Here is a 27,169-nt window from a genome sequence, read left to right as displayed (position 1 = left end):
AAATGAACAAGACTTGCAGAAGGAATTCTTGTGTGTAAAGGTATTGGAAACACCTGTACGAGACATACCTGCATTTAAGTACACCTGTAGGGGACCCAGTTATATGGAAAGAGCCCCGTACGGGTGAATGATTAAATGGAACACACGTATGGCGGGGGAGGCTCTATAACGCATTCCTGGGTGGAGGAACACCTGTTGAGTAACATGCCTGTGAGGTGAAGGAAACAGCTGCATTGAATTGAGTTCACACGAGAGGAAGACCTGAGCACGCCTGCATGGGGCACACTCACATTGAAGCACATCTTTTGGGGGGGGGCTCATGTGTTTTGAGGTCCACCTGTCAAGGATGCATCTGTGAGAAAACATTTGTTTGGGGCATCTCCGTGGGAAAATATCTGTACGGCACCTGCAAGGGCGACCTGTGAATGAAAACGTCTGTGAGGGGACCCTCTACAAGAGGCTCGTTTGAGCACACCTGTCTGGGCAGAAGCTGAGTGGGAACCATGTGTGCCTTCACGATCGTCCTTTGGATAAAGGACGAAGATAATAAGACGACCCCCTCCTGGGGACTCTAGAGAGAAGAGTGATGGTTAAGGGAAAATTAATCCCTTCTAGGGCATAGAGCGATGTTGGGTAAGAATCCCAGGTCTAGTTAAATGTCTGCTTTGTCCCTTCCTGGGCATGTGGACTGCGGTGAGCGGCTTAACCTCCTGTTTCGTCACCTGTGAAGTGGGAAAGCCAGTCCCACTTACCTTATAGGGTTTTAGCGAGGACGACGCGAGGGGTGAGTAAAAGGCCAAGGCTTGTGCAAAGCAATGAATCAACGTTAGCTATTATTATTATTCGCTGTCAAAAGATCTGGGCGCCCCTCCCCCTAATGGCGAATCGAGAAACTGCGCCCTAAACTAGAGGGAGGGACATTTGGCAGGTGCAGCGAGCGCGACAGGCTGGGGCCCCGCTTCCAGCAACGCTGTCCTTATCCCCAGCCGCTCCTGGGACTCTGAGATTCCCCCCCTAGGCCGGTCCGGAGAAAGCAGTCTGCTCGGCGTCTGGATCCGGCAGAGGCCCCTTTAAGACTGCTAGGCGAGCCGGGGGCCGCGGGGCCCAAGGCAGTGTGGGGTCATTGGGAAGGCCCCGCCTAGATGGGTGAGCAAGGCGGGACCGCAGGGCACAGCTCCTGCGGCTCTGGCCAATAGGAAACCGACTTTGCAGCCGCGCCACGCGTTGATCTTCTGTTTCCCAGTCTGAGTGGGACCGAGAAAGGAGGCGCGCGGGCAGGAAGAAAACACGGAGGGAGAGCAAGGCGACTTGGTTTTCTGCTTCTGTGGCCGCTTAGGCAATGTGATATGAGCGGGCGGGCTGTTGCACGGCTAGATGGCACAGAGTTCGTTCTGAGTACGTCTAGGGAAACCGAGAACTTTAGTTCCTGAGGAGGATTAGTAGAGGAGGGAGGTCAAGAGGAAAGGGATTATGTAACCCAATCCCTGACATCTCCCTACCTCGTCCCCTTGGGCAGAGGGTAAACTGAGGCACGCAGAAACGGAACTCTGAAACCAGACCTGAGATCATTGATCTCTCGAACCCCTCTTCCCAGAATGACCGTGGTTGCTCCCTAGATTGTGCTAATAAGAGAGCATCCCTGACACGCCCCCCCCAGCTCCGCCCCATCCCCCTCCCCCCCAGTGCGGAGGAGACCCAAGTTCTGGCGCGGGCGGCGACGGCTAGCAGTCACCGCCTCCTACAAGTGCCAGAGCTGGGCAGACAGCGCGGAGGCTGCGGTGGCAGTGGCCACGGAGCTGGCCCTCCGGGGCCCCTGGGGGGAGGGGGAGCCGTCAAGCCCCCGCTGAGGCCGCCGCTACCGGGCCTCCCCTCCCCCCAGGGCGGGCGCCATGCGGGGGGGCCCGGGCGATGCGGAGCGGCGTGAGCGCTGGGGTCGCCTCTTCGAGGAGCTGGACACTAACAAGGATGGTCGCCTGGACGTCCACGAGTTGCGCCAGGGACTGGCCCGGCTGGGCGGGGGCAGCCCGGACCGCGGAGCACAACAGGTACCCTTGCAGGGACCCCCTCCTGGCTCGTGGCGCTGGAGCCCAGCCCGCGCAGGGTAACCCGAGCCGCTGAATGGAGCGCCGGGAGCAGCCCGGGACTGCCTGTGGCTGGACACCAGGACCCGTTCCTAGCTTGGGCGTCCTTGTCCCCTTCCCCCTGCCCGCCCGTGTCTGGGCCTAACGGGCTCGCTCAAGACAGGACCACCGAGGCCCCAGGCCTGCAGTTTCGGCTGCCAAACCCGTCCCCCTCCTCCCTCGGGGTGAGGGATGTCTGGCCTGGGAATGGGGCCGCGTGCGCTTTCCTGCCCACTGCCCAGGACACACCGTTCTCTGAACTCTTTGCACAACCCGAGACACAAGGCCTGCACCCACCTCCAGGAGACACACCCTCCCCAGCCTCTGTGTTTACATTCCCTTCCCTGTCCTTTCCTGGGCTTGGCTCTATGCCCCAGGCTGTCCCACCCAAGGACCCAATCCTATCCGAGGCCACCCTCAGCTGGGGATGCACCTATCAAAGCAGGAACTTGACCCCAAGCCTGTGCATGTGTCCCCCACACCTGGAGGCCCAGATGCCACTGGACTGTCTCCATAGCACCCTGAGACCTCCAGTCAACCTCCCACTTTACAGATGGGAAAACAGAGGCCCTGCAGATGTTCAGTGTGGATGTCATTGCCCCACATTGCCCAGTGCTGTCTCCAAGGAGAGCTCTTGAAACTGCCATGTGGACAAGTTCATATAAGAGACACCTGGAAGGACAGGCTTTCAGAGACAAGAGCCCAAGTCCACCTACTCACTTCTCAGCTCTGTAACCTTGAACAAGTGACTTGACCTTGGAGAGCCTCGTTTTGCTCACCAGGAAAACTGGACAACCACTGTCCACCTCACAGACCTACCTTGGCCTTGGGTATCTTATTGAGGAAAGAGATGATCAAGGGAAGGGGTGACTTCCCCGCCCTGGTCCTCTAGGTGCAGGGCTGGGGGAGGGGGACCTGGGTTCCTGGGGCATAAGCTTGTCTTGCCTCCTCCAGATTGGGGGAGCAGCTTCCCAGAACTCCTTCTGTCCCTTCCCCCCTGCCAGGGCATCTCCCCTGAGGGTGATGCTGACTCAGATGGCGGCCTTGACCTGGAGGAGTTTATCCTCTATCTGCAGGAGCGGGAACAGCGCCTGCTACTTCTGTTCCACAGTCTGGACCAGAATCAGGATGGTAAGGCCCAGGGATGGAGCTGTGGGGGCCCTGGAGATGCCAACGGGGTTAGAACTGGCAGTGCTAGGAGGAGGAGGGAGAGCCGCTTCTCCCTGATGACTCACAGGCTATTTTGGGAGCTCTCCTCACCCCCAGCTAGGTGGTTCGGGACCCAGCCGGCCTATCCCACCTCCTTTTCCTTTTGGGGTGGGACACTATTATTTATTAGTCCTATTTTTCTGTGGGACAAAGATCCCCCCATATTGCTCCTGGATTCCCTATGAGACAGAGACACCCCCATCGCTTTTTCTGGGTGTCCAGTATTGCCTCTCAACCCCCTGTGGCATAGGGACCCCCATAATTATCCCTGGACTCAATCCTTCATTCATTCATCAAACAGAAGACCCCCTCTAATATGGCCCAGTTCTACCCCTCTGATCCCAGTGGGTCAAGGACCCCCCCCAACCCTGCCACAAACCTCACCTTGGGTTCCTGGATCCGCTGGTCTTCTTCAGTATCCCCATTCCAAGCTGTCCTGGTCCTCCATCTTGGGGTCCCTACACACACACTTCCCCACCTTGGGCCCCCTCCCCAGGTCATATCGACGTCTCTGAGATCCAGCAGAGTTTCCGAGCTCTGGGCATTTCCATCTCGCTGGAGCAGGCAGAGAAAATCCTACACAGGTGAGTAGCGGGATGTCCAGAATCCCAGGTAACTCAGGTCCCCAAGACCCCTCAGCCACCTCGAGCCTCTGAGCCTCAGACCCAGTCCCAAGGCAGTGGAGCTGAGATCTTGGCCCAGTTGCTTCCCCTCTCTGAACCTCAGTTTCCCCCTCTGTAAAATGGGGAGCTCCCAGTGCCAAGGAGCTCAGTCTACCCCCCAAATCCACAAGAACCTCACTCAACTCACCTCTGGACCCAGGCACTGATTCTGTCCCACCTGTACCCCTCCCCCCGCAGCATGGACCGTGATGACACCATGACCATTGACTGGCAGGAATGGCGTGACCACTTCCTGTTGCACTCGCTGGAGAATGTGGAAGATGTGCTGTATTTCTGGAAGCATTCCACGGTGAGGTGGGGGGCGGCTGTCCCAGCCTGGTGGTCGGGCCCTCTTCCCCAGGGCATGGGGGGAGGGGCTGGCTCAGGACTCTAGAAGGAGGAGCCACTGGGAGCAGCCGAGGGATGAGGCTCTGCGCTCCTCTTCCTCCATCTGGGGCTCCCGGGACCCATTTGGGGAGGTCTCTGCCAGCTGATGGGGACCCTTCAGACTTACTGTGGGGCCTCCGGGGGTTCAGGGAAGAAAGGGCTCACCAGATGGGCCATCTGGTCTCCCACCCTCAACCACATGGCTCTCTTTCTGCTGGTTTCTATTCCCCTCAATAAAGGATTCTGCTGCTGAAAAGACAAGTTAGGAAGCCACTGTCTTCAGAGGGTCTCACGGGATCTACTGGAACTTGGGAGGGAGGAAGCGCTCTGGATTGCCATCTCCAGGGTGGGAATCCTTGAGTGGTGCATCTGGTAGGATCTGATGGCATCTGGAGGGGTCCATCCATGCGATCTGCTGAGATCCTCTTGGGAGATCCAGAGATTCCCACCCTGGGGGACCCATGAGGGGCTTGGTTAAGAAGTCTGCAGGTGATGGATGCTAGAGGGGGGATGATCTCTGTGGGGGAGACCCCTGGGGATCTGGTGAGACCCCCAGGAGGGGGTCTGCTGGGCTCCATATATAGGGAGTCCCTGGTAGGACCTTGTGTGGCCCTGGAGGTATCTTCTGGAATTCTTACGTGGGAGACCCTTGGGTGGGATCCTTTGGCGGGATCTGATTGGCTCTGGAGGGATCTTTATGGGGCAGGGGCTTGTTTGTTTTGTCGTTGTTGTTTGGGTTTTTTTTGTTGTTTTATTTTGTTTTTTTGGCCGTGCTGCACGGCATGCAGGATCTTAGTTCCCTGATCAGGGATCGAACCTGTGCCCCCTGCAGTGGAAGCGCAGAGCCCTCACCACTGGACCGCCAGGGAATTCCCATAATATATATATTCTTATATATTCTCTTTTATTTATTTATTTTTGGCCACACCACGTGGCATGTGGGATCTTAGTTCCCCAACCAGGGATCGAACCCATGCCCCCTGCAGTAGAAGCGTGGAGTCTTAACCACTGGACCACCAGGGAAGTCCCCTGTGGGGTAGAGACTTGAATAGGATGCTTTGATGGGATTTGGTGGAGATCCCCAGGAAGGATGTTATTATCTTTTGTGGAGATTGCGGGGCTGGGTCTGGTAGGGGTCCAAGAGAGATCTCTTGGGCTCTCCAAGTGAGATTCACTGGTGGACTGGGATTCATTGCTGGGTACCCTGGGATTCATGGGGGAGACGCCCCAGTTTAGGGCAGAGTTGCATCCCCCCAGCCCCACTGGGGCATGACACTCCCAGCCTCTGCATCCCCAGGTCCTGGACATTGGCGAGTGCCTGACTGTCCCGGATGAGTTCTCGGAGCAGGAGAAGCTGACTGGCACGTGGTGGAAACAGCTGGTGGCGGGAGCGATGGCGGGTGCCGTGTCCCGGACGGGCACAGCCCCCCTGGACCGCCTCAAGGTCTTCATGCAGGTAAGGGGCCCTGGAGAGACCCACCCCCTTCCCTAGGCCTGGACCCCTGGAGGGGTCCCCAGAGCCACCTGGTCTTCCCACCCAGGTCCACGCCTCCAAGACCAACCGACTGAACATCCTGGGAGGCCTACGGAGCATGATCCAAGAGGGGGGCGTGCGCTCCCTGTGGCGTGGCAACGGGATTAACGTGCTCAAGATTGCACCTGAGTCGGCAATCAAGTTCATGGCCTATGAGCAGGTGGGGGCAGGCAGGGGGAGGCGTGGGCTACAGACAGGAGGCTTTGCAGGATTGGCCTGGGGGTGGGGGACGTCTGCAGGTCCCCAGGAGTGGGCATCTGCTCCCCTTCGGGATGCGCCCAGGAGGAGGACAGCAGAGGGAAGGTCCGAGTGCACGGAAGGCCCAACCCCTGAGGTCCTGCCACCTCTGTGTCTCCCTCTCAGATCAAGCGGGCCATCTGGGGGCAGCAGGAGACACTGCATGTGCAGGAGCGCTTTGTGGCTGGCTCCCTGGCTGGTGCCACAGCCCAAACCATCATTTACCCCATGGAGGTGAGAAGGAGGGGCCCTAGCAGAGGCTCCATTGCAGGGCTGGGGGCGGGCCTGCAATAACCCTTTCACTCCAAGGTGGGATAAGCGTTGGGATTATAACTTTGCTTCTTCTTGATTCAGACTGTAGCTCATCAGAGCAATGCTCTTTCACGTGTAGCTGGTCTGGGTATCACAGTAGTGTTGGTTTAGCTGTTTAAATAACAGTTGTGGGGTGCAGCCCTTTATGGATATGACTCATCTAAGGATACTGGTTTCCAGGATGCTTGTCCCCAAGGGAATCCTTTCTAGGTGAAACCGCTTTTGGAGAAATCATTTCAAGTTTCAGATTGTGCCCGGCATCACTTAGGATTCTGAGTGTCGGAAAACTCAAATCACATAAATGAAGTCCGGAGGTGAGCAGTTCAGGGACGGTCTGGTGGCTTCAGAGTGTTAGAGACCCAGGTTCCTTCCCTCTCTCTTGTTCCACCACCTCAGCCTGTGGCACCCACCTCATGGACTAAAATGACTGCTTGTGCTCCAGTCACAGCATCCATGCTCCAGCTAAGAAGGAGGAACAGAGGAAGGAACACCTCCCTGCCTTTAAGGATGCTTTCCGACAGCCTTGCATACCTCTTCACCATCTGTTTCGTCAGCTAGGACTCAGTCACACGGCTACACGCCTAGGGAAACTGAGAAACGTAGTCTTTGTTTCTAGCGGCTGTATTCTTGCTGAAAAGAGCCGTTTCTGTTGATAAGGGAGAAGGTAACAAGATATTGGGGGACAGCAGTGGGTGCCACGTGCAAGTCTGATAGGCGTAACCAGTTTGTAGGTATAGAGTTTGGGGGTAGAAGGTTCTAGAGCAAGTGGTTCTTCTATTTATTTATATTTTTATTTATTTTTTTGGCCACACCAAGCAGCATGCAGGATCTTAATTCCCCGACCAGCGATCGAACCCATGCCCCCTGCAAGGGAAGTGCAGGGTCCCAGCTACTGGACCACCAGGGAAGTCCCACAAGTGGTTCTTTTAATTCAGTTATTCTCAGGGTATCTCCATCTAGGAGGTACAATTTCGAAGTGTCTTCATTCCTGGATGTAGTGATTCCGAAGGCAGCTTTTCCAGGGATAACCGGCTTCTCCCCAGGTACTGAAGACGCGGCTGACCCTTCGCCGGACGGGCCAGTATAAGGGGCTGCTGGACTGTGCATGGCGGATCCTGGAGCGAGAAGGGCCCCGAGCCTTCTACCGCGGCTACCTGCCCAACGTGCTGGGCATCATCCCCTACGCAGGCATCGACCTGGCCGTCTACGAGGTCTGTGGTCCTCCCTTCTCTGGGATCTGCCCTTCCTGTGGGGCTGGCTCAGTTGACCTCCATAGCTAGGGGTGGAGAAGCAAAGCACTGTGGGCCTTGGGATTCCGGGGAACTCCTTCAGGCATTGGACCTCCCCCCCTGCCCCGCCACTCTTGCGCTTCCCACCGCAAGAACCTTCCACCTGTACTTTGGCCTTCCCGGGTCTCAGGACATGTGAAAGTCGGGGACCACTCTAGCTCACAGAAACGTGGGAGCAGGCGAAGATGAGCTTCAAAGATGCCCATCCCCCCCCAAACGTGGGTCAGACGCGCCTCCATCTCCAGGCCAGTATCTTCTTCAAGGCCATTTCAGTCATTGCCGCCACCATAAAATCCCTACCCCACGACCAGCATCTCGGGGCCTTTATCAGGAGAAGCAGGAGCTGGGAGTTTTCGCTGTTGCTCTTCCAGGGACCTCATCCATTGCCTTTCCCTTCTCCCGGTGGGATCACCAGGTTCTCCCAATTAGCACAGCCTCAGAAGTTCCCAGGCATCCCCCCACCCCCCATCGTTGTATCCAGCCCAGCTTCATGGGAAGGCAACCTGTAGTCACCAACTCAGAAGGGCTCCACACTTGGTTGAATGCTTTGCTGTCACCCTCTTGAAATTCTTAATAATCTTTGAACAAGGGACCTCACATATCTTTATTGCGCACTGGACCCCGCAAATGACGTAGCTGGTCCCGATCTAAGATCCCCGGTACCTGCCACCCGTACCTGCCCTACCAGCACCCAGTGTCTACGGAGCCAAGTGAGACAAGGCTTCACTCATTCGTTCGTTCATTTATTCATGCATTCACTCATTCACCCGTTCACTTAGCAACTGTGTTCTGGGTACTGTGCTGACTGCTGCGTTCAGGGAGCACAACATAATCCTTGTCCTCCCGGGACACCCCTCCAACGAACAAAGAAGTCAAGTCAACCAGCAAGTAAGTAATTGCAGACCCTGAAGTGTTCTCAGAAGATAATAAACAAGACGTGCAATCGAAAGTAGCCATGGGCAGGAGGGGGGCGTGTCTAGGAATGTCTCTGAGAGGTGGTGTTGGAGTGATGAGTTGAATATATATCAGGAGGGAGTGTGAACAAGGGCACAGCCAATGCCAAGGTCCAGAAGCAGGAATGAAAATGGCCTATGGGAGGAGTGGAAGTCTTTTCTTTTTTTTTTCATTATGGTTAATGACAAGACATTGAGTATAGTTCCTGTGCTATACAGTAGGACCTTGTTGTTTATCTATCTTATATATAGTGGTATATATCAGCTGATCCCAAACTCCCAATTTATCCCTCCCCACCCCGACCTTTCCCCTTTGGTAACCGTAAGTCTGTTCTCTATGTCTGTGAGTCTGTTTCTGTTTTGTAGATAAGTTCATTTGTACCACCTTTTAGAGTCCACATATAAGTGCTATCTTACGGTATTTGTCTTTCTCTGACTTACTTCACTTAGTATGATAATTCTGGTTGCATCCATATTGCTGCAAGTGGCAATGTTTCATGCTTTTTTATGGCTGAGTAATATTCCACTGTATATATGTACCACATCTTCTTTATCCATTCATCTGTCAATGGACGTTTAGGTTGTTTCCATGTCTTGTCTATTGTAAATAGTGCTGCTATGAACATAAGGGTACATGTATCTTTTCGAATCATAGTTTTATCCAGATATATGCCCAGGAGTGGGATTGCTGGATCATATGGCAACTCTATTTTTAGTTTTTTAAGGAACCTCCATACTGTTTTCCATAGTGGCTGCACCAATTTACATTCCCACCAACAGTGTAGGGGGGTTCCCTTTTCTCCACACCCTCTCCAGCGTTTATTATTTGTAGACTTTTTAATGATGGCCATCCTGACCAGTGTGAGGTGATACCTCATTACAGTTTTGATTTACATTTCTCTAATAATTAGCGACACTGAGCATCTTTTTACATGCCTGTGGACCATCTTAAACGTCTTCTTTGGAGAAATGTCTGTTTAGGTCTTCTGCCCATTTTTTGATGAGATTCTTTTGTTGTTGAGGAGTGGAAGTCTTGAGTGGCTGGAGGGAGCTGAAGAGTCAGCAAGGACTCAATTGATCATGAGTTTGGGTTTCTCCTAAATGTGATAGGGAGCCATTCAGAGTCATGAGCAGAAATAAGACCTTATTCTGCAGCCTCAGTTCATTCATTCTTCACCCCAAAAGGGATTTCAGAGGTCTAAGAAGTTTGAAAAGCCCTGTGCCCTCTTGGCATTTCAAGATCTAAATTAGCCCCTTAAAGGCTCTGAGAAGTCCTGCAGAAAAGTGATTTACCCTTTTTTTTAAGCCCAGTGTTAGCCATACTTTTCCAGTCATCAGAACCTCTTTTTAACAGAACTGCTCTTAAAAACACCTATTTGGCAAATGCAGCTCCAGCCCCAAAAGGCAGCTATTAAAATTGCAAAGGCAGTAATGGTAAACGATTCTCATTTGCCCCTTCCATGCCCAGGCCAGACATCACCAATCCATCACAGCACTGAGTCCCTCTCAACACAGTTCCAGGCAGCCATTACCAATGCACTGGAATTGACTTAGGAAATGAAACCTATGAGCAATTCCAGTCCCAAGGCCAAAAAGAAGATCCTGGATTTACAGAGGCCTCACAGAAGGCTTCAGAAGGGATTGGCCAAGGGCACAGCTCTGGACTTGGGGGTGGCTCTGAATGTTGATTGTCACCTTTATCTTGTGGCTTTGGGCAAGTAACTTCTGTTGAGCCTCAGTTTCTCCTCAATAAAATGGGGATTGTAGTGGTACTTGTCTTAGTTGGAGGTCTTCCAGAAGCAGGGATGGGGTGGCAAGTGGTTTTGGGGGGAAGTAGTAAGACAGGGAAGGGAAGGCAACCAAAAAGTATCATGCTTTAGTATTAGTTTCCTAGGGCTGCCCTCACAAAGTGCCACAAGCTGGGTGACTTAAAACAACAGAAATTTATCGTCACAGTTCTGGAGGTTAGAAGTCCAAAATCAAGGTGTCAACAGGGCCATGCTTCCTCTGAAATCGGTAGGGGGTATCCTTCCTTGCCCCTTCCCAGCTTCTGGCCTTTGCCAGCAGTCCTTGGCATTCCTTGGCTTGTGGACGCATCACTCCAGTCTCTGCCTCTGTTGCCATGACTGTCTTCTCCCCTATGGGTCCTTTTTCTTCTTCTCCTCTTCTTCTACGGACCCCAATCATATTGGGTTAAGGGCCCACCCTACTCCAGTATGACCTCATCTTAATTCATTATGTCTGCAAAGACCCTATTTCCAAATAAGGTCATATTCTAAGGTTAAGACCCCAACACATCTTTTTTTTTTTTTTTTTGGTGGGGGATTCATTTAAACCCATAACCGTGCATTATCAAGCAAGATACCACAGCAGACAGGTGGAGCTCAATCCTGGTGGGGACCTCCGGGAGAAAATGTAGAACATGCCCCCATCAGAGAGGCAAGGGAGCTGGGGTATTGATACACCAAGTCAGTCATCCTTTGAAGGTTGCTTCTGGGGGTGCTCATTTCCCAGCACTGCCCACCTGTTCCTATGTGCTCAGAGCAGCCTTGCCTGGGACCAGATAAAATCCTCAGGCTGAGCCATGGGTGCTTGGCCATTGGAGTCGGCAGGTTTTAAAACATCACAAACTTATTATCTCACAGTTATGAAGGTCAGAAATCCAAAATGCGTCTTACTGGGCTAAAATCAAGGTGTCAGCAGGTTGCTTTCCTTTTGCAGGCTCTATGGGAGAGTCCGCTTCCTTACATTTTCCAGTTCCTAGCAGTGCCCATGTTCCTCGGCTAATGGCCCCTTCTCCATCTTCAAGGCCAACAGCATAGCATCTCCATCCCCCCTCCCCGAGATCTCTCTCTCTGTCTCTCTCTGATCTCTGTTTCTGTCATCACATCTCCTTCTCTGACTCTTACAAGGAGACTTGTGATGACATTGGACCCCCCTGGATATCCTGGGATAATCTACCATCTCCAGATCCTTAATCCCATCTGCAAAGTCCCTTTTGCCACGGAAGGGACCATATTCACAGATTCCAGGGATTAAGGCAGGAACGGCAGGGGGGGCTGTTATTCCACATACCAGAGAGGGTTTAGGTGAGGTTTGAGTGAGAGCATGCAGGTAAAATGCTTGGCCAACACCAGCCATCACGGGATACAGAAGCCAGCCAGCAGGACCGCTGAAGCCAGGGTCCTGGTGTCACCCACCTCCAACCCACCCTCCTCCCTTTTCCACCCCTGCCAGACCCTGAAGAACCGGTGGCTCCAGCAGTATAGCCACGACTCGGCCGACCCGGGCATCCTCGTGCTCCTGGCCTGCGGCACCATTTCCAGCACGTGTGGCCAGATAGCCAGTTACCCCCTGGCCCTGGTCCGGACCCGCATGCAGGCCCAAGGTGAGGCCTGGGTGGGAAGAGGAGGTAGGGAAGGTCTCGCGACTTGGGTCCACCTTCCCATCCCCAGCTCCTTCCCGTGAGAAGGCAGGGTCCTGGGCTGGGATCCTCCTGGATTTCGATGGCCTTGACTGAAGTCCCTACTTTTCTCTGGGCCTCAGTTTACCCTTCTGTGACATTGGAATGGGAGCCCTTTACCCTAAGTAGGAGAACAGATACAGCCAGTGCCGGAAGAGCATCCTAGCCATCTCAGCTGGGAGGCAGCTTTCCGGGCTGGTAACTTGGGTTCTGATTTGCAAGGCTGGCATATAGTGAGGTCAAAAGGAGGAGCAGGGCCAGGCTACGATTGTTTTACTGTATTTCTCTGTATTGCTACTATCCCTATCCCGCTACTATCCCTGAACTTCCTCGGGGATTTTAGCATTTGTGTTTTGTCGTTTTTGCCGGGGGTCATCCGTGCATAAGACAGATGTGGTCCTCCACCCTCAAAGAGCTCCCAAGCTGGAGAGGAAGGAAGATGGTGAATAAATCATTCCACAATGAAGTATGGATTTAGGGTTGAATAAAGGGGAGAAGGAAAAGCTGGACTTAGACTGGGGTGCCAAGGAGGGCTCCCCTGAAGAGCTGGTTTGGAATGGAGGTTGGAAGGTTGAGTAAGAGTTAGCTGGGAAAAGGGAGAAGGAATTGAGTTCCAGGAAGAGGAAATTTCTGTCCCCTCTTCCACCTCCCCCTCCACACATAGCTGCTCTGTTTCCAGTCATCCCCAAACTTGGGGCCTCCAGATTGGGGTGAAGAGATGAGCAGCCAATTCCAAGGCCAGTAGAAGTCCCGACTCTTGAGTGGTAGGTCCCACTGTTAGTCTAACCTTCCTCCCTCCTGCTGCAGTTGCCACCTGGCCCAGCCCTGGGGGGGAGGGGGGGAGGGGGAAGTGAGAGGGGGACCTTTGGCCTTACCTGGCCTCCCCACCCCCTACCAGCCTCCATCGAGGGAGCCCCCCAGCTGTCCATGCTGGGTCTGCTCCGTCACATCCTGTCCCAGGAGGGCGTGCGGGGCCTCTACCGGGGCATTGCCCCCAACTTCATGAAGGTTATCCCAGCTGTGAGCATCTCCTACGTGGTCTACGAGAACATGAAGCAGGCCCTGGGGGTCACGTCCAGGTGAGGGACCCAGAGCCCACCCCTCCCCCAGATCCCTCACCTCCATCGTGACATCCCCCACACCTCGGCCACTGGAGACCGAGGGCCCAGCCAGTGGATCCCAGGTCCGCCTCCCCACGCATTCAGACCACAGGATCCCCACACTTCATCCACTGGGTCCTGAATCCCCACATCCCAGCCCCTGGATCCCACGTTTCCCTCTCCCGCAACACGTACTGAGGCCTGGACCTCCACGTCGTAACCACTGGATCCCCTGCAACCCAGCTAACGGATACTGATACCCCGACCACAGCAGCACATACCATGTATCTAAACCCCCAGACCCCAGCTGCCTCAGGCACCAGATCCAATGTCCTCAGGCAGTACTGGATCCTAGATCCACTGGCAGATCCTAGATCCCCATGCTTCAAGTCCTGGATCTCCAAGCTTGGCCACTGGATTCTGGATATCAAGAAACCTCAGCGCACCGGATCCTGACAGTGCAATGCCTAGGTCCCGGGGCCCCAACCACTGGATCTCAGACCCCCTCCATCCAGCCACTGGATTCCTGAATCCCTTTACCTCGACACTGGGTCCTGCATCCCTCTGCTTCGACTCCCGGATCCCCACATTTCAACCATTATACCCTCCACCACCGGATCCCAGATTTCCAAGCCCTGACCCACCAGATCCTCACTCCTCCAACCACAGTCGTGAGAGCCCAATGGCAGAGGAGCGGGTGCTGGTGACTACAGCTGTTGGACCCCAAATCCCTTCGCTGCAGGCACTGGGTACTACAACCTCATCCATACGAGGCAGACCCTACCACCTCCAGGCACTGGGTGCCAACCCCTTAACTCCTGGTTTCTGACCCAAGTCCTCCCAAGCACTAGATCTTGAACGCTCAGAACCCCCAGTCTAGCTCCCAATAGGCCAATCAGTGTCCTGGATCCCACGCGCCCCCGTCCCAGACACACACCAGAGCCCGGAGACCTCCCCCCATGGCACAAACCCCATAGTCTACGGAGCCTCCAGGAAACCCAGGTCCTGGCCTCCCAGCTTGAAAACCCACGGGACTTGTCCACTGTCCTGACACGTCTCATGCCGGCCGCAAGGGGAGGAGATGCCTCTCCCAGGCCCTGCACAGACACTGGACCCCCTACCTCCCCAGCAAAGCCTGGACTGCAGGGAAACTTCTCTCTCAAATACTCCCCCAGCAGGGCCATGTCTCACACCCCCTTCCCACTGTCTAGGCTGATAACAACCCCCAGAGCCTGGGTCCCTTTGGAGGATCCGGTCGCTCTTTCTTAGGGGCTGGCGAGGAGGCAATCCAAGGCTGGGGACACATTGAGGGGACCGCACACATCTCCCAGCACTGCCAGCCCCTCCCCAGACTTCAGAGTTGGAAGCCAGAAGCAGCTTCCCTAAACCCAATCATGCAAGGATGCAAAACAAACCCCAAACTCCCCAGCCCCCCAAATTCATTCCAGGTCTATTTTTCTACCAGAGGGGAGCAGACATTCCATCCGCCCTAATTCCCAGTACCCCCACCCTGTATATTCTGCACTTTATATTTGGATTCTGAGCTTAGGCTTATTGGGGGACCCCTCTCTCCATTCCTTCCAAGTCCTTGGGGAACCCCATTAAAGGACTGTAAAAGAAGAACTTGGATTTGGGGGTGACGGGATGACCCCCCACAATGCTTCCACCTCCCCCACCTACACTACTCCCCACCTCCCTGCCTGTGTGTGTGATTTCAAAGGAAAAGAACAAAGGAATACATTTTCTAAGCTCTTTCATTGTGTTTTTTACTGAAAGGGGGTGGGTGGATGTGGGACCACCTCATACCGCCCACAGGGAAGGGACATGGGCCGACTTCCATCATACATTGTTGCGGGAGACCAGGAAATGACTCCGTGAGCCTCAGTTTCCACATCTGTAAAGTGGGTGTGGGGGAAGGTCCACATTCAAGAGCACTCCTAATTTGTCCTGTATTTTTTGTAATTACACAAGTGTGTCCTTTTCCTTGGGCTGCTTAAAAAGTTACCACAAACAAGGGGCTTAAAACAACAAAAATTTTAAAAATATTTTTCTATTGTGGTAAAATACACGTTACATAAGATTTACCATTTTAACCAATTTTAAGTGTACAGTTTTGTGGCATTAAGTATATTCACACTGTCGTACAACCATCCCCACCATCCACCTCCAGGACTTTCTCATCTCCCCAAACTGAAACTCTGCCCCATTAAACACTGACTCCCCATCCCCTCCCCCAGCCCCTGGCCCCCACCGTCTACCTGCTGTCGCTATGGATGTGACTCCTCAAGGGACCTCTTAGAACTGGAATCATGCAGTATTTGCCCTTTTGTGTCTGGTTTATTTCACTGAGCATCATGTCCCCAAGTTTCCTCCATGTTGTAGCAGGTGTCAGGATCTCCTTCATTTTTAAGGCTGAATAATATTCTATTTTATGGAGGGACCGTATTTTGTTTATCCATTCATCCGTTGATGGACACTGGGGTTGTTTCCACCTTTTGGCTATCATAAATGAAAGACAACAGAAATTTATTCTCTAACAGTTATGGGGGGTTGAAGTCAAAAACCAAGGTGTTGGCAGGGCCATTTTCCCTCTGAAGACTCCAGGCAAGGATCTGTTCGTGCCTGTTCCTAACTTCTGGTGGCTGCCCGCACCCCTTGGTGTTCTTGGATGTTAGACCCATCACTCCAATTTCTGCCTGTCTTCACATGATCAAACTTTTTCCTATGTGGACTGTGAGAGTCATTCTCTAAGATGTCCCCCTATGATCTTTGACTCTTGGTGTTCACATTCTTGTGTAATCTCCTCTGGCATTGTACCAAGGCAGGTCTGTATGACCAAGGGAATACAGCAGAAGTGATGGTATATTACTTCCAGAATTAGGTTATAAAAGACATTGAGGGCTTCCCTGGTGGCGCAGTGGTTGAGAGTCCGCCTGCCGATGCAGGGTACACGGGTTCGTGCCCTGGTCCAGGAAGATCCCACACGCTGTGGAGCGGCTAGGCCCGTGAGCCATGGCCGCTGAGCCTCCGCATCTGGAGCCTGTGCTCCGCAACGGGAGAGGCCACAAGAGTGAGAGGCCCGCGTACCGCAAAAAAAAAGAAAAGAAAAGAAAAAAAAGACATTGAAGCTACCATCTTGTTCATGTTTTAAGCTGCTATGTTTGGGGAGGGGGGTGATTTGTTATGCAGCAGTAGCTAACTGATACATATACACATATATAGATATGATTTTTCACACACCCAGATAAGGGATCAAGCCTTGCTAACTATTTTGTATTTTTACTTCCTTTGAATTAATGATCAATGCCCAGAGGTGGGATTTCTGGGTCAAAGGATATGACTATCTCAGGGTCATGTCACTGGAAAAATTGTGTGCAATATACACAGCCACCAACAAGGAATTAGCATTACCAGTTTTAATGTGGCCATGCCAGCACTGAGTAGTACCACTTCATTTTATTTAATTGTGCCTGTTAACATTCATTTTCTTGTCCACACTCTTTTTTTTCTTCCAGTTTTGTTGAGATATAATTGACATACAGCACTGTAAAAGTTTAAGGTGTACCACATAATGATTTGATTTACACGCATAATGAAGTGATTATCACAATAAGTTTAGTGAATATCCATCATCTCATATTAAAAATTATCTCATTAAAAATTAAAGAAATAGAAAAAAATGTTTCTTGAGAACTCAGGATTTACTCTCTTTCATATATAGCATACAGCTGTGTTGACTCTATTTATCATGTGTACATTACATCCTTCATACTTATTTATCTTATAATTGGAAGTTTGTACCTTTTGACCACGTTCATCCAATTCCCACTCTTCCCACTCCCTGCCTCTGGTAGCGAGGAATCTGATCTCTTTTTCTGTGCATTTGTTTGTTTTTGCTGTGTAATTGACCTAAACATTATGTTAGCTGCTGTTATACATTGTCCACATTCTTTTACACCGTTACACTGTGTTTGGGATTTAGGAGACTCTGCTGACATGCAGTGTGACATCAGACAGGCTGCTTTCCCCTTTCTAAGCCTCAGTTTCCCCACCCACACTTTAAAGATGTCCACTGACATCTTTAAAGGGAAAAGAACTTACATTTATTAAGCAAGTACTATGTACCCTCACTCTGTGCTAAGCCCCCCTGAATGTATATATGTGCTGAACTCTTACTTTATGCCAGCTCCAGTTCTGGACATGGGATGCAGAAGTGAATGAAACAAACAAAGATCTCTGCTCTCATAGACCCTATATTCCAGTGGGGAGAGATGAAGAAGTAACACAAGTGAGTGAATATGTAGCAGTGTAGATAGTAAAAGTGTTACAGAGAAAAACAAAGAAGGGACGGGGGATGAGAAATACTGCAGGGCTGAGTTTAAATTTTAAGTAGGGTGGTCAGAGAAGGCGTCAGGGAGAAGGTGATGCTTGAAGAAAGATTTAAAGATGGTTTAAGAAAAAAAAAGATTTGGGAATTCCCTGGTGGTCCAGTGGTTAGGACTTGGTGCTTTCACTGCCATGGCCTGGGTTCCATCCCTAGTTGGGGAACTAAGATCCCACAATTCACGCAGCATGGCCAAAAATAAAAAATAAAAAAAGGAGTCATGGGGATGTCTAGGGAAACAGCATGCAAGACAGAGTAAACAGCCAGTGTAAAGGTCCTGGGGTAGTACCATGCCTGGGTGTGTTGGAGGAACAAGGAGGCCCATGAGGCCAGCGTGAGTGATGGGGAGAGAAGGAGGAGGTGAGGACAGAGAGAGGACAGGGCAGGTCCTGCAGGGCCTTCTGGGCCAAGGGGAGAACTGGGGCTTTTATCCACGGGAGGTGGAGCCTACAGGGCTGTGGGCAGAGAAGGGCGGGACCTGACTCAGGTGCTCACAGGCGCCCTCTGATGGCTGCTGAGGGGAGGACAGACTGTGAAGGGCGAGGGCAGGAGCTGGGGGAACTTGGGTGATGGCCATTGCACTGGTCCATGTGAGCGACGATGGGGCTGGACCAAGGTGGTGGCCACGTACATGGTAAGAAGCAGCCAAATTCTGGATATACTTTGAAGGTTAAGCCCACAGGATTTAGTGACAGACTGTGTGTAAGAGAGAAAGGGAGGAATCAAGGATGACCTCAAGGGTTTTGATCAAACAACTTTGAGGATGGAAATGCTCCCAACAAAGACTCTCATTGGATCCTATGACAACGCTATTTGGTAGAGTTACTCATTACTTCCAATTTCCAGCTGGGGAAACTGAAGCTTAGAGAAGTAAAGCAGGTACCCCGGGACTTCCCTGGTGGCGCAGTGGTTAAGAATCCGCCTGCCAATGCGGGGGACACGGGTTCCAGCCCTGGTCCAGGAAGATCCCACATGCCACGGAGCAACTAAGCCCGTGCGCCACAACTACTGAGCCTGCGCTCTAGAGCCCGCGAGCCACAACTACTGAAGCCTGCGCGCCCTAGAGCCCGTGCTCCGCAACAAGAGAAGCCGCCGCAGTGAGAAGCCCGCGCACCGCAACGAAGAGTAGCCCCCGCTCCCCGCAACTAGAGAAAGTCCGCGCGCAGCAACAAAGACCCAACGGAGCCAAAGATAAATAAATTAAAAAAAAAAAAAGATGATTCTTTACAAAAAAAAGCAGGTACCCCAAGGTCACACAGCAAGAAGTGTCTGAGATAGGATTCAAACTCAGATCCATCTGACTCCAAACTTATGCCTGTCTTACTTCGGGGACTAACTGTGTCTCTCTCTCCCAGAGCTCCAGAGCCTTCCCATTCTCCCCCACTTCCACCTCCTCTTGCCATGACAACAATACATAGTTTGTTAGTTTCCTATGGCTGTTGTAACAAAGTACCACAAACTTGGTGGCTTAAAATATTATCGTGGAGGTCAGAAGCCTGACACGGATCTCACTGGGCTACAATCTAGCTGTCAGCAGGGCTGGCTCCTTCTGGAAGCTCCAGGGGAGAATCTGCTAACTGGTCTTTTCCAGCTTCTAAAGGCCACCTGCATTCCATGGCTCGTGGCCCCCTCCTCCATCCTCAAAGCCAGCAGTGGCCAGTGGAATCTTTCTCACAACCAGTCCCTCTAACACTGATGGTTCTTCCTCCCTCTTCCCTGTTGAAGGACTCGTGAGATTACATTGAGCCCCAGTGGTTAATCCAGAACAACCTTTCCATCTCCCCATCAGCTGATTAGGAACCTGAATTCTATCTGCAAATTTAATCCACCCCCTCCCCCTTGCCATGTAACGTAACACGTTCACATGTTTAGAGGGGTTGGGATGTGGACCTTTCGTGTGCGGGGAGACACTCACTCTGTCTCATATGCAGTGAGCTCACAAGGGCCTTTGTAACCTCATCATCCCCTGGGACCCAAATTTACAAGGCATCCCTCCCACATGGTTGCTGGATGGGCAAACTTCTCACCAGGGATTTGAACCTAAGTGTCCTGACCCTCCAGCTGCCATGGAAGCCCAACCTGAGGAAGGTCAGAAGGCTTGCTCGAGGGTCCAGACCCTGTTTAAGAGGGTCAAGTCCTTACTCACCAAAACCCACCCCCCTCCTTGAACCTGGGCTGTACCCATGTATATGGGTACGTGTTTGGGCACGTGCCTGAAAGCAAACTGGAGCATCTCCCAACACAGCAGCGGAGTTTGGGCACCATGGGCCTCCCAGAACCTCCAGCCAGGACTGCAGGGGGAGAAGGCTATGCTGCCCACACCCCTGCATAGCCCGCTCCTCTCCCAGCAGACCTGGATGGAATGCCACCTTGAAGCAGTGGGGACCAGGTAGGCCTTGGACTGGGAGGGGGTTCTGGAGATGTGTCTGGGGAAGGAGCTCCAGCCTGGCTGAGTGGGGGTGGGAGCCGGGTCTGTCCTGCAGGTGCTGGACACTGGAGAGCAGCTGATGGTCCCCATGGCTATCGTGGAGGTAGATAATGAGGGAGCCTTGTGGAAGTTGCTCCTCTCGGGAGCCATGGCTGGGGTGGTGTCTCACCCGGGCACGACCCCTCTGGACTGTGCCAAGGTGTACATGCAGGTGCATGGGGAACATGGCGCTGGAGCTGCTGGGATGGGGATGGGTGGAAGTGGAGCTGATGGAGTTCAGGATGGGGGTGAGGGTGTAACCGGAAACAGGTACCAGGGTGGGGTGGGGACAGGGGTTGGAGTTGAGAGGATGGTACCAGGGACAAGGATGGGGTGGGGATCAGAGAACTGGGGATGGGGTCTTTGAAGACAAAATAGGACTGGAGAGGAGGAGAAGATGAGGGATGACATGGGAATGTGAGTAGGTGTTGGGTTTGGGTCTGGGTCGTTTTAGAGAATTCTACGACTAGTGAAGGAAGACATTGAAGAAGGAATGGGGATGGGAGGGGGTAGGTTTGGAGTTGGGCAGCTGGAGACAGGAGAGGTTGAGCTCCAGGCTGGGATGGGGATGGAGATGGGGTGGAGGTTTCCTCAGAGGGCCAGGGACCTCCGTATCCCCAGGTCTACTCCTCCAAGACAAATTTCATGAATTTGCTGGGAGGTATACGGAGCATGGTCCAGGAGGCGGGGTGGGGGTGGGGGTGCGGGTGCCTGCTTGCTATGGCGGGGCAATCGTATCAACGTACTCAAGATCGCCCCGGAGTATGCCATCAAGTTCTCTGTCTTTGAACAGGTGGGGGGATGGTCTGCTTTTCCCAGCCCCACCCTCAAGCCCTCACCTCTCCTGTACCCACGACCCCCAAAGCCCAGATCCTTATCCAAGACATACGTTCATCCTCCGGGTCCCAGACCTCTTCCCCTGGATGAGTTTCAGGAAGGAAGGAAGGTTATTCTCTCATTTTCCTCTCTCCTGTCCCAGTGTAAGAATTACTTCTGCGGAGTGCATGAGTCCCCACCCTTTCAGGAATGACTCCTTGCCAGCTCCCTGGCTGTGGCCACTTCCCAGATGCTCATCGACCCCATGGAGGTAAGAGAATATCTGCCCCGTAGAAGATGAAACATGATGAGGTGGTAGCTGCTGCTGCTTCCTCCTTCCCCTCCCCCTCCCCCTCCCCCTCTTCCTCCTCTCCTTCATGTAAGATATGTATCAAACTTGTATTCCGGTTGGCTACCTGGTGACCTCAACACTCTTTACTGAATGGGTCCTCTCCTTTCCCCCTGCAATGACCCAACACGCCACCACTGTAATTTACTAAATTGGGTAAATTACCTATATTTGTATATATTTGGGTTTATTTCTGACCTTTCTCTTCTTGTCGCTCTGGGGTCTCTTCATGCACTACTATCTTTTAATTTTTTTTTTTTAATGAATAGACTTTATTTTGTAGCACAGTTTTAGGTTTACAGAAAAATTGAGCAGAAAGTACAGAGTGTTTCCATATACCTCCCGCACATGCACAGTTTCCACTCTCATTAACATCTTGCATTTCGGTGGTACTTTGGTTACAACTGATGAGCCAATATTAATACATTATTATTAACCAAAGCCCAGAGTTGACATCAGGGTTCACGCTTTATGTTGTACTTGCTATGGGTTTTGACAAGTAGCCACCATAATAGCATCACACAGAATAATTTCACGGCTGTAAAAAGTCTCTGTACTACACCTATTAACCCCTCCCTCCTTCCCCCAGTCCTTGGGGACCACTGATCATGTTACTGTCTATGTAGGTTCTTTTGTGGTTTTTTTTGCGGTACACAGGCCTCTCACTGTTGTGGCCTCTCCCGTTGCGGAGCACAGACTCCGGACGCGCAGGCTCAGTGGCCATGGCTCACGGGCCCAGCCGCTCCGCGGCATGTGGGATCTTCCCGGACCGGGGCACGAACCCGTGTCCCCTGCATCGGCAGGCGGACTCTCAACCACTGTGCCACCAGGGAAGCCCCGTCTATGCAGTTTTGCCCCACCATTTTTTCCTTTTTTTGGCTGCACCACGTGGCATGTGGGATCTTAGTTCCCCGACCAGGGATTGAACCCGCACCCACGGCACTGGAAGCGTGGAGTCTTAACCACTGGACCACAAGGGAAGTCCCAGCCCCGTGTTTAATTTTTGAGACTTGATATTATGTCTTATTATTTTCCATCCCTTCTCTTCTTTATCAGTTTTCCAAGCTATTCTCTGTTGAGTTTTTCCATTCAAACTTCAGAAGCAATGCACCTCATTCAGAACACAAAATCACCTACTGGTATTTGTGTTTTACTGGCATGATGTTCAATTCATAGTTGAGTTTAGAGATTATTGCCATCCATATGACATCGGTTCTACATATCTGAGAACATTTCCATTTGTTCAAGTCTCCTTTTTTGCCCTTTAATGGTCTTCTAAAGTTTTCTCCACATAATTCTTGCCCTTGTCTGGTTGTTTCTTTCTGTGTTTTTTTTTTTTTTTTTGGCTGCTTTGGGTCTTCATTGCTGAGCATGGGCTTTCTCTAGTTGCGGCGAGAGGGGGCTACTCTTTGTTGCGGTGCACGGGCTTCTCACTGTCTTCTCGTTAAGGAGCATGGGCTCTAGGCATGTGGGCTTCAGTAGTTGTGGTGTGCAGGCTCAGTAGTTGTGGTGCACGGGCTTAGTTGCTCCGCAGCATGTGGGGTCTTCCTGGACCAGGGATCGAACCCGCGTCCCCTGCATTGGCAGGTGGATTCTTAACCACTGCGCCACCAGGGAAGTCCCCATTCTTTTATATATATATATTCTTTTCCATTATGGTTTATCACAGGACGTTGAATATAATGCCCTGTGCTATATACAGCAGGACCTTACCGTTTATCCATTCTGTATACAATAGTTTGCATCTGTGAAGTGTTTTTGTTTTTGATTGTTGCATAAGAAATTATTGCACTCAGTAGCTTAAAATGATACAGATTTATTATTTCATTGTTTCTGTGGGTCACGTCTGGGCACTGGCTAATCGGGTCCTCGGCTCAGGGTTTGATCAGGTGGAAATCAAGGTGTCAATTGGGCTACCAATGAACCCATCTGAGCCTTGCGGTCCTCTGCGAAACTCTCTGGTTGTTGGCGGGATTCATTTTCTTATGATTGTAGGACCGAGGTCCTCAGCTCCTGGAGGCCACCCACTGTTTCCTGCCATGTGATCCTCTCCATAACAGTTTGTTTGTTTGAGACCAACCTGAGGGAATTCCCTGATGGTCCAGTGGTTAGAACTCTGCACTTTCACTGCCAAGGGCCAGGTTTGATCCCTGGAACTAAGATCCCGCAAGCTGTGGCACAGCATAAAAAAAAAGACAAGACACAACCCAAGAGTGTTTCTGATGCTTCCAATCTCTCTGACGCCTTCTGTCTCTGGCAATAGGCTCTCTTTTAAAGGGCTCTCCTGATTGGGTCAGGCCCACCCAGGACGATTTCTCTTGAGTAACTTAACTGGTTAGGGGCTTTATTACATCTGCAAAATCCCTTCAGCTTTGTCATATCGTGTAACCTGACCGAGGGGAGTGACAGCCCATCACATTCACAGGTCTCTAGGCATGCGGGCTTCAGTAGCTCAAGGGCAGGAGGGAGGGCATCAAATAGATGATGCTATCAGGGGGATGGAAATCTTGGGGACCACCTTAGAATTTTGCCTACCACACTCGGTGTGCTGTCTTTTGCACAATTGTAGAGCTGCCAATATTTTGATATTGGGGCACTTCATAAAAATTCCAGTAACTGGCTTCTTTCAGAAAATTGGCCGATCTGGCTACCTGGGGTCCACACTTGCATGGCACTACACTTGGCTGGCGTTAGGGCAGAGCTGCGGCAGACCCCACCCGGCTCACAGCTCTTCCCTCACCCTTTTTTTTTTTTTTTTTTTAATTTTTTGGCCACACCACGTGGCCTGCGGGATCTTAGTTCCCCGACCAGGGATCGAACCCGCGTCCCCTGCGGTGGAAGTGCGGAAGCTTAACCACCGGACCGCCACGGAAGTCCCTTCCTCACCCTCTTGGGCTGAGAGCACATACAGGCCGAGGCATCTGTGTTTGAAACTCAGCTGTGTGCGTTCCTGAGCAGTTTCCTCCTGTGTAGATGGGGACAGTGGCCATGGTTGGGGGTCACTGAGAGGATTAGATCAAACAAGCCACCTCACTCCTCATCCTCCCCAGGTGCTGAAGACATGGCTGACCCTGTGCCAGACTGGCCAGTACAAGGGGCTGCTGGACTGCGCCAGGCATATCGCGGAGCAGGAGGGCACCCACGTCCTTTACCGTGGCTACCTGATGCTTGGCATAATTCCCTACGCCTGCACCGACCTGGCTGTCTACGAGGTGTGGGTCCCGCAGTGGCGGGTGTCGGGGCGGCGTGAACCCAGGCCTGTAAAGAGCTTCCTCCTGGCCTTTTCTTCTTCTTCTTCTTTTTTTTTTTTTTGTCCACGTGGCATGTGGGATCTTAGTTCCCCGACCAGGGATCGAACCCGTGCCCCTGCAGTGGAAGTATGGGGTCCTAACCACTGGCCCACCAGGGAAGTCCCTCTGCTGTCCTTTTTCTCTTGTAGATGCTCAGGTGCCTCTGGCTGAAATCAGGCAGGGACATGGAGGACCCCAGTGGCCTGGTCAGTCTGTCGTCCATGACACTGTCCACAACTTGTGGCCAGATGGCCAGTTACCCACTGACTTCGGTGCGCACCAGGATGCAAGCCCAAGGTCAGCCTGGCCCTAGAGGCGACCTCGCATGCCCCTCCCCACCTTGCCTCTGCTCTCTGAACTTTCTCATCCCCGCCCCAAACTGACTCCTAAACTCTCCATATCTGATCCTGGCCACCTGTGCTGACCCCTGAATCCACCAAAACTCACACTCACCCCCAAATCTGATCTCAGCCCTTCAATTAACCCTGCATATCACTAAAACGAAAATCCAGGGCTTCCCTGGTGGCGTAGTGGTTGGGAGTCCGCCTGCCGATGCAGGGGACACGTGTTCGTGCCCCGGTCTGGGAGGATCCCACATGCCACGGAGCGGCTGGGCCCGTGAGCCATGGCCGCTGAGCCTGCGCGTCCGGAGCCTGTGCTCTGCGGTGGGAGAGGCCACAGCAGTGAGAGGCCCACGTACTGCAAAAACAAAACAAAACAAAACAAAAAACCCGAACATCCAGCTCCCAAATGACTCCCACAAACCTCCTTGAATCTGACTCAGGCCCCCATACTGACCTCAAGACATGTACTCCCCAAATAACCTCCCAACTTCTCCACATCGGACCCAGCCCTCAATTGACTCCAGAAGTCAAACCGTTTCTAAATTTGCCAAATCTGACTCTGAGACATGCCCAAACTCATAACCACCTGCTGCACTATCCTGGGAACTCCCCAAATGTGACCACCCCCCCCAAAGGGGCTCTCAAACCCCTAAACAAATCCTCAAACATCCAAACAGGTCCTTAGCCCAGCACCCTGATCTTGAAAATGTCCCCAAACTATCCCTTAGCACAATCCCCAAATCTCTAGCAAATCTTAGAAATTGGAATGTTTTCTAAGATGTTCCCTACAACAATCCTGAAAATTCCTGCCCCTCACTCTCCCCAAACTGACCAATTTCCTCTAAAAGTCTTCCAAACTTCTTTCCAACTGACACCCAGACCCCTTGCTCCTGGCTTCACTGACTCCCCCCAACTCTCCAGACCACGCCCCCCTCCAGAATGCCCAGTCATCTCTGGCCCAGGCTCTGAGTTTGCCTCTGTCCCCGCAGACACCGTGGAGGGTTCGAACCTCACCATGTGTGGAGTCTTCCGGCAGATCCTGGCCCAGCAGGGCTGCCCGGGGCTGTACCGAGGTATGACCCCCCACGTTACTGAAGGTGTTGCCAGCAGGTGGCATCAGCTACGTGGTGTATGAAGCCATGAAGAAGACCCTGGGCGTTTAAGCAGTGAACTAGGCATACCCTGGACAGAAATGGACAGGAGGATCCAGTGTCCCCTGGCCCCAAAGAACCCCTCCAGGCTTGGGACCCAGGGTGGTTTTTGTCAGAAGCAGGCTGGGGGCCTGGGTCAGAAGATTCCTGGAGGGACTTGCCTGGTGGCTCAGAGTTTAAGAATCCACCTGCCAGTGCAGGGGACATGGGTTCAATCCCTGGTCCAGGAAGATCCCACATGCCATGGAGCAACTAAGCCCATGTGCCACAACTACTGAGCCTGTGCTCTAGAACCCGCGAGCCACAACTACTGAGCCCGTGTGCCACCTACTGAAGCCCGCGTGCCTAGAGCCCGTGCTCCGCAACAAGAGAAGCCACCGCAATGAGAAGCCCGTGCACCACAACGAAGAGTAGCCCCCGCTCACTGCAACTAGAGAAAGCCTGTGTGCAGCAACAAAGACCCAACGCAGCCAAAAATAATAATAAATTAAATAAATAACTTAAAAAAAAAGATTCCTGGAGCCTCCTCTCCAGGGTGCAGCCTGGGACTAGATTGGACTCCAGTCTGACTCGCTGTGACTTGTCCTTGTTCCAGGGCAAAAGGGTGAATGTGGAGACAACCAGGAATAAAGTGATGATTTCTGCTGGACGTGTCTGGGATACCCGGGTCCAGGAGGGCAACTGGGGATCTGTTATACCTGGGTCCAAGAGAGGAGCTGGTTATCTGGAATCTCTGGGTCTAGGACAGAACTAGGACTCCCTGGGTCCAGCAAGAAAGCTAGGGACCTGGAATCCTTGGTTCCAGGAAGTGAGCTAGGGACCTGGAATCCTGGGTCTAGGATAAGAGCTGGGGACCCGGTATACCTGGGTCCAGTGGGTAAGCTGGGAACCTGGAATACCCTGGGTCTAAGAAGGAGCTGGGTATCTGGATCCCTGGGTCCTGGAGCAGGGATGGGTACCTTGAGCCCCTCAGTCCTGAATGGGAATTGGAAGCCTGGAAGAAGCCTAGGTCTAGGAGAGAAAATGAGGGCCTAGGATCAGAGCTTGGAGCTCGGATCCAAAGACCTTATGTGAAGCGGATGTGGGGTGTGGAATTAAGAGG

The 27,169-nt window shown here is 52.4% G+C and overlaps 2 protein-coding genes across 2 annotated transcripts; both read left to right on the top strand.

Moving 5' to 3' along the window:
* Nucleotides 1-1,775: 1,775 nt before the first annotated feature.
* Nucleotides 1,776-14,942, top strand: SLC25A23 (solute carrier family 25 member 23). The gene is made up of 10 exons (XM_082836395.1): nucleotides 1,776-2,045; nucleotides 3,125-3,251; nucleotides 3,826-3,913; nucleotides 4,190-4,301; nucleotides 5,676-5,834; nucleotides 5,920-6,072; nucleotides 6,276-6,383; nucleotides 7,505-7,672; nucleotides 11,941-12,091; nucleotides 13,065-14,942. Exons 1-10 carry the CDS (start codon nucleotides 1,890-1,892, stop codon nucleotides 13,247-13,249), a joined length of 1,407 nt encoding a protein of 468 aa, XP_082692521.1. The 5' UTR covers nucleotides 1,776-1,889; the 3' UTR covers nucleotides 13,250-14,942.
* A 4,774-nt stretch (nucleotides 14,943-19,716) lies between these two features.
* Nucleotides 19,717-26,079, top strand: SLC25A41 (solute carrier family 25 member 41; the record flags this gene model as incomplete). Its single annotated transcript, XM_082836396.1, is given in 11 exon segments — nucleotides 19,717-19,798; nucleotides 19,801-19,898; nucleotides 20,134-20,289; nucleotides 20,739-20,809; nucleotides 20,811-20,910; nucleotides 21,097-21,144; nucleotides 21,148-21,204; nucleotides 24,333-24,494; nucleotides 24,722-24,869; nucleotides 25,906-25,997; nucleotides 25,999-26,079. Coding segments are annotated over 11 exon segments (1,095 nt in total).
* Nucleotides 26,080-27,169: the final 1,090 nt, after the last annotated feature.

The sequence above is a fragment of the Leucopleurus acutus genome (assembly GCF_964270905.1).
Source record: "Leucopleurus acutus genome assembly, chromosome: 3".
In the NCBI taxonomy this organism is placed as follows: domain Eukaryota; kingdom Metazoa; phylum Chordata; class Mammalia; order Artiodactyla; family Delphinidae; genus Leucopleurus; species Leucopleurus acutus.
The sequence above is the reverse complement of the archived record's forward strand: the minus strand, read 5'-3'. Positions and strand labels throughout refer to the sequence as shown.